Genomic DNA, 9,376 nt, shown 5'->3' with positions numbered 1-9,376 from the left:
TAGCCTTTGCTAGGGCCTTACTTTGCTCTCAAGTAATTTCTTCCTTTCACATTCAGAAAGACCTGAGAGCCATGTGCTCTTGTTTATTTCCCTGCAGGAATGGTCTGTAAACTCTCTGACATTCTTCACTTTGCAGGAGACTTATTCTCCTGCTTCCTTACAGTGCATCTGGACTTTCTGTTCTCCCTTTCTAGGGACTGGTACCACCATGATGAACTTTTGCCTACATTGCTGTGATAAATGACTGAGCACATCCTTGCTTTGTGCCTTTCTCCATCTTGTCAGGAGGACCGTAGTTTCCTATCTCACAAGGCTCTTCTGAGGCTCAATTAATTCATACTGATAGAGCAGTTGGTGATGCTAGCCTGAGAAACATTTCACACTTGCGGAATGTTCTTATTATTTGCAGTGAATCATCATTACCACTTCCAGACTTTTTCCTTAGCACAGTCTCTCATAGAAGGTTACCTTAGGGGAGAGAGAGGGCTGTGATTTCAGATTTCTCCCTGCCCTGGCTCTTAACATGCCTGTTGTAATCTTCAAATACTGCTCAAACCTATCCTGGCCTCAGCTGTGTCTGCAATACTTACCAGGATTTTCTGGTTCCTACATGGGAATTGGTGATTATTTGAAGTCATTTGTAATGTAGATACTTGGATAAACTTTCACAGCCATGGAGAAGTCAAGTGTCCATGTTTCAGCAGGCAAAGTAGAAGGTGTTAACACAAACTGGGTAGCTGCAATTGCATCCTGATCCATTGTCTTGGAGCACTGTTGCTATTTGCTCATATTAAGCTGAAGTGTGTAAAAGGAGATTCAGGCCTGTGACCATTGTAATGAGAGTCTGGAAATGGCAGTTTAGAGCACAGGGCACTATCTTCCACATTTTTTTACGTGTTTTCCATGTTTGGATTACCAAACTTCTGTGACCATAATTGATCTGATTTTCAGAAGTACTGCTTACTGCAACTCTAAGTATCAGCCCCTGCCTTTCCTCTTCAGCATATGTCATGACAGCTGAAGTCACCATTTCTGTTTGAAAAGCTTCGAAGCTGGGTGTTGGCAACCCTGACATCAAATGGAGTTTGAGAATTTCAGTAGGCCAGGATTTTTCTCCATGTAGCAGGCACCAGAACTTTAATTAATATTTTGGGGGGATTTTTTTTCTTAGCTGTTAGGGCTAGTTTGTGCTGGGAATCAGCTTTGCTGCAAGAGGAATGCTATTAGCAATCCAAAGATGCGTTTACAGAGTGAAAACTCAAATGGAGCTCTTAAGAGTTCTATTCCAGTTACACTGCCTTCCCTAGTAACAGTTGCTTTCCCCCGTCAGCTCCACAAAGGCTGGGACTGGGCTAACTTCCTGGTTCATTGACTTTGATTCCAAGCTTGGATGGAATGGTCAGTTCAAGAAAAAAAAATATCAAACGTCTTTTAGTATTTTGCGTCATGAAATCTGAGTATCTGGGACTATTGAAAGCGTGAAGTACCTTTTTCTGTCCCTGGTGGCGGAAGTGGTCATGTTTCGGTCTTCGCAGTCACTGCGGTATTGCCCCGCATGGTGGCAATGTTGTACAAGCCTGTCGGAGAGGGGAAGTCAGCAGAGCCGGACTCTGCTCAGCTTTTGCGGTATCATTTACTCCAGGTCTTCCCGTGACAAGTTAAAAAATGTGTCTGCTCGCCTTAAGACATGTCTGCATTACAGTATGTGCTGTGTTAATGTAGGGCTCTGTCTTCCTCGTATGGATGAGTTTTTCTTAACTGTGCCGTTTAACTTCATCACACCCTGCAGGAAAAAGGCATTGCAGTGCAGGACCGTATTTGGTGACTACATATAGCGTTCAACACACTAACCCTGCAAGGACAGACATGGAATTCATCTTTTTGGTTTGTTCAGGAGGGTATTTGAGAGATGAGTTCTGTGATTGTAAATAAGGCTCATCCCCTTGTTCTAATAAAAACACCACCAAAAAAAAAAGAAATGCAGACCTGCGGGAAATGAGTGATGTGGATGAAACTGATGTTTGTGTTTGTTTAGATATCAGGGCTCCTGATAAAGTGCATGAAGTTCACTGAAACTGCAGGGACATGTTAGGTCTTTGGAGTTGTACTGGTGTTTCCTTGGCCTGCTGTTACACCTTCCTGGATGTCAACCAGTATAGGTCAGTGTCAGAGACAAGGGTTTTGTGGATCCTTGTTATGGTCTAGTTTAGCTACTGATTTCAGGACATATGACTTTAAATAAAAATAGCTAATGGGAAGGTAATGAAAAATAGCAATGCAGTTTCAGTCAAAAACGTAACAGTGTTCAGGGTGGTGGGAATATATGGCCACGCTGCACCTTAATTGTCAGGATTCAAACCTCCAGGATAGGCACCAAATAACATGATGCTCTTCAAAGGTCATGATGGAGGCAAGGCTTATGACTAGCAGTAACAACAGCAAAAAAGCACTTAAAATTGATGGGTATTTTATTTAGAGCAAGATATTTTTCATAAGCTTTATTCGTGGATCCTTTAGGATTTGCATGCTTAGGCTTTCTGCATAACATCACATACACACTCTTACTCTTGCTGTAGTGAAGAGTGGGATTCTTGTCTCATTACCTGATTCTAGAACATGGGGCTTAAAAAAAGGCCAAAGGCTAATGTTGCAGGCCTAATGAGGAGAAAATGAAAACTGACAATGCAGTGTTAATACAAAAAACCCCAAGTAACAGAAGTATATAAACCCCCCTTCCTAAACCCACAATTGCATCCTATCTGATAAACATGGGATGTACCTAATAGGGGTTTGTCTGTTGAAGCATGATCAACCTGTATATAACACAAGGCTATCCCAGTATAACGTATTTTATGAACTTGCCAATAGATGTTAAAATTTAGACTGCAGAGGATGAAAGGTTTTCAGAACACATTTTCTTTTGTTTCATTTCACCTATCTAGCTAAAATGAGAATGTGGCAAGCTGGCAGAAAGTTTCTAACCACTACTGAGACTTCCTTAAAAAGTCTGTTTCTTTTTACTTAGCTAATACCTCAGCTGTATGAGTTATTTTGCCTTTCAAAATTGGTGGATTTGATTTTGGTGAGCTAACTCCTGTGCTAATATTCTTTTCAGGTGATGGACTATAACATCAACCTGGGAAAACACCTTCTTCCTTTGGTGGTGCAGGTGTTGAAATACTGCACTTGTCCTCAATTAAGGCATTACTTTCAGCAGCCTCCTCGCTGCTCCCTCTGGTCCCTCAAACCTCACATTCGGCAGATGTGGTTAAAAGCTTTGCTTGTTATTCTCTATAAGGTGAGTGGTCTTAAAATGACACTGTCCATATTAACATTTTCGCTTCAACTTGAAAGTTATTGCAGAGAACACCTAACTTCACTGCAAGTGAAAGGAACTGTGGAGAACATTTTTCTTTGATTTGCTTACTCACTGCATTTAATTTCAGTGTCTGACATAGTTGGGCTTTCATCTGTGCTACTGACCTATTACTTCTGCTGTCTGCTGTCTTTCACAAGGTTACCCGAGACAGAGATACCTGGATTTGAAAATGAGAGAATACTATATGCAGTTCCAATGAAGAGTATTTTGAATAACTCAGGATTAGTTTTTTTAAAAAAATAGTAACTTTACATGTGGGGTATGTGTCAGCTTAACAGCTTGTAGTCTTTAGTTGAGTGATGCTTTTTAGGAAGTGTTGTTAAAATGTAATGTGTTTGTGCACTAAAATGGGGCTATGAATACTTTTAATATGCTTAATAAATTTCTAACAGGTCTATGGGGCATACAAGGAAGTGGAGACACTAGCAATGAGTGCTAATGAACTGATTGAAATAGAGTATTTGGAGAACAGTTCTGATGAGAGACCTTTGGCCTTATTATTAATGGTTGGTTTTTGTCATATGAAAGTCAAGAAAACAATGTATTAAATATTACTAATGAGGATTTTTTTTCTAAATAATTCCATGTACAAAGCTGAAAACAGTCCCACTTCCATGATGTATTTAGACATGTTTGATCAAAGGAAGGCAAAGGGCATCCAGCTGACAATATTCCTGTCATTTTTCTATTTTACTGTCTAAATGTTTAGCCAAGGAGAAAAATTAGTTTTTAAGCTGAAGTTTTTCCTCTTTCGCTGAACAGTACCCCTACAGAGACTGTGAAATCAGCAAGATTGTACTTCACCTAATCCACATCACAGTCAATACCCTCAACGCTCAATATCACAGCTGCAAGCCCCATGCAACTGCTGGTCCTTTGTATAGTGACAACAGTAACATAAGCCGATACAGTGAAAAGGAAAAAGGTACTTCTAACACTCTTATTTATATGATAGTCATTGATCTACTTCACGAAGTCTTTCAGATGTTGTAGAAACGTGTAAATATGGTCTGAATTTTAGAACATAATACTCAGACTTAAGTCCAAGGTATGACTTATTTGACCAGTTGTAGCCATCTATACTAAAAGAAGATTCACCATTTCTCTGGAGGCTGAGCATAGCACAACGGTCTAACATTTCCAAATGAATTCAGTCTAGAGTTTGCTTTCCTCTGTAAAAGGAGCTCAGGATGACTAGCTTACATGCAGTTGTGTATGATGTGGATGTCTAAAGGCAAAAGAGAATGCATCAACCCTCAGAGTCGGTCTTCAGTTATTAACTCAGTATGTCCTTCTAGCTGCAGCAGAGGTACCATGATGGTGTGAACTGGTGTATGCTTGGGGCTTGAAACAACGTGGTGTCACTGAGAGTAGTTCCTTATACTTGTGAAGTTTATCACGCAATAAGTACTTATGATCCAAGTCTAACAGGTTCTTTTGATGTTACCTTTAAAATAGCCTTTCAGCTGTTTTGCCTTTTATTTGCTATTTTTATCATCCTTCTCAGTCTTCCTAGTGTCCAGCAAATTCTTCCTACAAAGAAGAATACAAGAAGCACTTTTTTAATGCATATCAGTACCTTTTCTGCTGCTTGTTGCTCATGAAAAGATATCCAGCAGAACAAGGACACAAGATTTTGTTTACCTGAACACCCTATTACTCACCTCTACCAAATTAAAGTGACCTTATCATGGATGTAAATGATGATATAAATATGTATATATCACATATTCTCACTCACTTGGACATTTCAAATTGTTAGAGGAAGGCTAAGAGGGTTCAGGTAACTGTGGACTTACCATGAATTTGTCTTTGTTTTGAGCTGAGTTAATGACTTAATTCATAATGACTTAATTATGCTAAGGATGGTAGTAATACATTTATAAAATGCATTACTACCATCCTTAGATGACTTAATTCATAATGACTTAATTATGCTAAGGATGGTAGTAATACATTTATAAAATGCATTCAGTTTCTGGATTGATTCTAAGATAAAGCAAGGCACCTAAGTACCCAGCTTGCTGTTTGCTAAGTGCTAAGTTAGGTGTAGAAAACTCAGTGTCCAGCACTGATTCCCTGGGTGGCCTTGTGTCTCACGTCATCATTGTTTCCCTATGTTTAAAGTAAGGAGAATAATGTTTGCTTGCTTTTCAAAGTTGTTGTGAAGCTTAGAGGTAAAGGACCATAAACGGGCAAATTTTATGCTGTAAACGCTGATTTAATTGTATGGCTGATTATCTTCCTTTGGTGAAGTGCTGCAGAAAAAAGAGGCTATAGAAAAATTTCCTTTCACCTGCAAGAAGCAGCCAATATAATTCCATGCAGACTTAGAAAGTTGAAGCATTTCCCACATTTTCTGAGAAGGCTTGTTTAGTCTGTGGTCAGATAGTGTGTATGCTGCTGTCATTATCAAAGGTGGTGGTCAGATGACCAACAGATGAGGATTTCGTTGTCAGGCAGCAAGAATCCCTATGCTAAAGATGGATTTTCCCTCCATTGAACTTTTCCCTGGTTTTTCTGCTAAACTTTCTTGTGGGGATCATGGCAAGCGTGCAGACTTGTAAAGCTGATGATAAATCTTGTGAGAAGATGTATTATTTGCCAAGAGGAAGAAGTAGTCAGGCACAGGACATGACATTAAAAGTGATCTCCTGACCTGTTAAACTCAGTCCCTCTTGGAATTCTAATTATCAACTTTGATTTTTCTGGATTCATGTCCGTTTGGTATCTTTTCTGTGATGCTTTTAGGTGGCAGTTCCATAGCTTCACATGTAGTAGAAACTTACCAGCAGTTTCAAAGGTGAACTTACTAATGTCCAATTTAAGTCTTTAGCTTCTGGCCATTCCAACTCTTTGGCTTACTTGTCTCTTCACCTCTAGACACCAAATGCATTTGCTAGAATAAACATGGCAACCTTTTTTGTTTCTTCTCTTGAGTGTTTTGTTTTCTTTATTGTCTCAGTACTGTTTCTTATTTCCTTGGAGATGAATCACTAAACATTATAGCTATGGATTTTTCCTTTTTTTATTTCTTTTTTATAGCCATTTCATACATGAGATGTGGTTATTTTTTGATGGATAAATATATTGGTCTGCAATTTTCAATCAGCAGGTCTCAAATTAGAGCGTAATGTTTTGCTACTACTATTTAGATCAATAATTTCATAATTCATACTCTTATGTCTTGTTCTATTACTATTACCAGCTTCCCAAGATTATCCTTTCTTCCTTTTTCACTTCCATATTTTGCTGGTTTATTACAGACCTTGCAAGCCTTGTACTACTTTTGATCTTCAATTTACCAGTTCTCACTGAGCGCTATAGAAGTTATTTGCTCAAGTCAGTGTTCAGATCTATTTTATTTCTTCCGTCTAAAGAATCTGTATTATTATCAGTAGAAAAGATCAGTTTACAATGGTAAAAGCTTTGGTATACTTTGTTGCATTGTAACCCATTTTTCATTTATCTCTGTCCTTTCTGACCTTAACTCAAGATGTGACAAGAATAACAAAGTTGTACCTGGGTTATAAATTTTCTTGCAAACTTAAGATGATTCTTCATTTTCTGATTCAAGTTTAATTTAAACTATCTGAGGTTTTGTTACATGGACAGCTTGTCATTCAAGGAATTGCACTCTCTTAAGAGTAATGAAATTTTTTCTTTCTCCAGCAGAGGAAGACAGTGTTTTTGATGAATCTGATATTCATGATACACCAACTGGACCTTGCAATAAAGAATCTCAAACTTTCTTTGCAAGACTGAAAAGAATTGGCGGCAGCAAAATGGTGAAATATCAACCAGTTGAGATGAATGCTCAGAGAAGTATGAATTGTTTTGTTGGTATAAAGTCACGCAGAAATAGAATTTCCTACTCCTAGTTTCAGGCTACCTCCATTCTTTGTAGAGTTTGTTGCACTGCCTAATTTGAATACAAATATTCTGTCTGACTTTTGAGAGCAGATACTCCTCATTTCCCTGAAGGAATTCTCTCACAGGAATCTCACATAGGCACTCCAAAATAAAAAATACCTAAAATCAGTTTCCCAAAACTTTAAACTCTTTTGAATATAAAAATGTTTAAGAGAATTGTTGTGATCTTTTTTACACTGTTGGGCTGAAGATATTTACTTTTCTTTTCCCCCAGAAAGTACCTTTTTTTTATGGAGTGAGACTCTAGGGTAAGCAAATTGGTTGTTGCTACTGCAGATATAGTACAGTTTTCCATTGGTAAATGGGTTGTTTGGTGGCTTCAAAAAAAAAAAGGGAAGAATTTGTTTTCAAATTTATGTTTCTGAAGTGAATACCCTAAAAAAAAAAATTGAAGAGATTTCCACCATTACCCACCTGCCTTTTTTTCTTTCAGGTGTTTGCACAGAGGAGGAATGATTCTGACTAGAGCAAACATCTGCTTTAACTTTTCTCACTGCTTTTTTTTTGCATGGTGATTCATATGTGGAGCATTTTGAAATACGAGGATAATAAGGAATATATTAAGGAATATTCTATGTGAAAATATGTCATTTGTAATAACAGGAGTGATAACCTTTTAAAATGTTCTTAATGAATGTGTTCACATAGCAAAATACCAGTGCAGTGGTAGTATCAGCAAGTGTAACTCTTCTCAGTTTACTCCTCCCTGGGATGGGGAGGTATGACTGTGGTGTGGTAGTTACTAGACTCTAAAGGGGTCTAAGATCACTGGGGGGAAAAAATTCTCTCAACACCTATCTGATCCCAGGGTTGTGCTGCCACATCCTCACTGCTATTGCTACCCTTGCTTCTTGAATTAGAAGCATCTGTCTTAGGCCCACTTTACTGTGGTAAACAACATGTAGATGTGCTGTAATATATGCTGATGTCCAAATGATGTACGCAATTCTATACTCCAAAATTATTTTGAAACCTCTTTCATCTCTCATGCCTAATGCAGTCATCCCAAGTGTCTGTAGAAACCACTCACCTGTGCCATCTTCCTTTCAATGCATAAGGTTAAACAGTCTATCTTCAGGGAATATTTATACAGAATGAGTAGAAATTGGGTAGAATTCAGATAAATCCTGTTGCCCAAATAGTAGGGGCTTTGTTGTTGTTCATTGTAAAAAAACCTCTGTGTTATGTGGCTCTGAGGTTAAAACAAAATCTAGACAATTTTCACTGGGTTTGTATTTGAAATGCCAGTCATGTTGAATTGAAAGATCAAGATGAAGACCTTTGCCAGAAGTCTCCAACTGAGTTAGTATTAGCTCTTTCTGTTTTAATCAGGTGAAATAGAGCTGGCTGAATATAGAGACACGGGGGCCTTACAAGACAGTATTCTACGCTGTGTGAGAGAAGAAAGCATTCAGAAAAAAAAACTGCGCTCTCTAAAACAAAAATCTCTTGATATAGGGAATGCAGACTCTCTGTTGTTCTCATTAGATGAACACCGCAGGAAGTCCTGCATAGACCGGTGTGACTTAGAAAAACCACCTGTCCCTGCTGCTTACGCCATACACAGGCAGAGTGATTATGGACGATCTCGGCAGAATTCTTCTACTAAAGCTGAAAACATAGAAGCACAAGAAAATCTTCCTCGTACAGAGAGTTTCCAGGAAACAAGAAGACCTGTCATACCAGAAGTTAGGCTAAACTGCATGGAAACCTATGAAGTGAAAGTGGACTCTCCGGTTAAACCTGCTGGTCCCAAGGAAGATTTAGATCTGATAGATTTGTCCTCTGACTCAACATCGGGTCCTGAAAAGCATTCAGTGCTCTCCACTTCAGACAGCGACTCTTTAGTCTTTGAACCACTTCCTCCCCTTAGAATAGTGGAGAGCGATGAAGAAGACGACACAACAAACCAGCTGAATAGTGAGGTCTCTGGCAAAACTGCTGCATCATCTCCCTCAACTCCTATCAACGTCTCTGCGCTCAGCCTCAGCACAACCCCGCTGGTCCAGTTCAGCATTGAAGATTGCTCCAAAGACTTTAGTTCTAAGGATACAAGCAACAATG

General features: G+C 38.8%; 1 protein-coding gene across 1 annotated transcript in view; it reads left to right on the top strand.

Annotated features, from left to right (window-relative positions):
* LOC104502188 (protein unc-79 homolog) overlaps window positions 1-9,376 on the top strand; it is a gene marked incomplete at both ends in the record, with an annotated part of 38,537 nt that overhangs the window by 1,069 nt on the left and 28,092 nt on the right. Inside the window, 4 exons of the mRNA XM_010146124.1 lie at window positions 3,116-3,298; window positions 4,142-4,304; window positions 7,055-7,204; window positions 8,645-9,375. Coding sequence (XP_010144426.1) covers window positions 3,116-3,298; window positions 4,142-4,304; window positions 7,055-7,204; window positions 8,645-9,375 — 1,227 coding nt within the window. The remainder of the gene's footprint in view (window positions 1-3,115; window positions 3,299-4,141; window positions 4,305-7,054; window positions 7,205-8,644; window position 9,376) is intronic.

This window comes from Buceros rhinoceros, unplaced genomic scaffold (genome assembly GCF_000710305.1).
Source record: "Buceros rhinoceros silvestris isolate BGI_N320 unplaced genomic scaffold, ASM71030v1 scaffold9182, whole genome shotgun sequence".
NCBI lineage: Eukaryota > Metazoa > Chordata > Aves > Bucerotiformes > Bucerotidae > Buceros > Buceros rhinoceros.
Note: the sequence above shows the minus strand (reverse complement) of the source record. Positions and strands in the feature narration are given on the sequence as shown.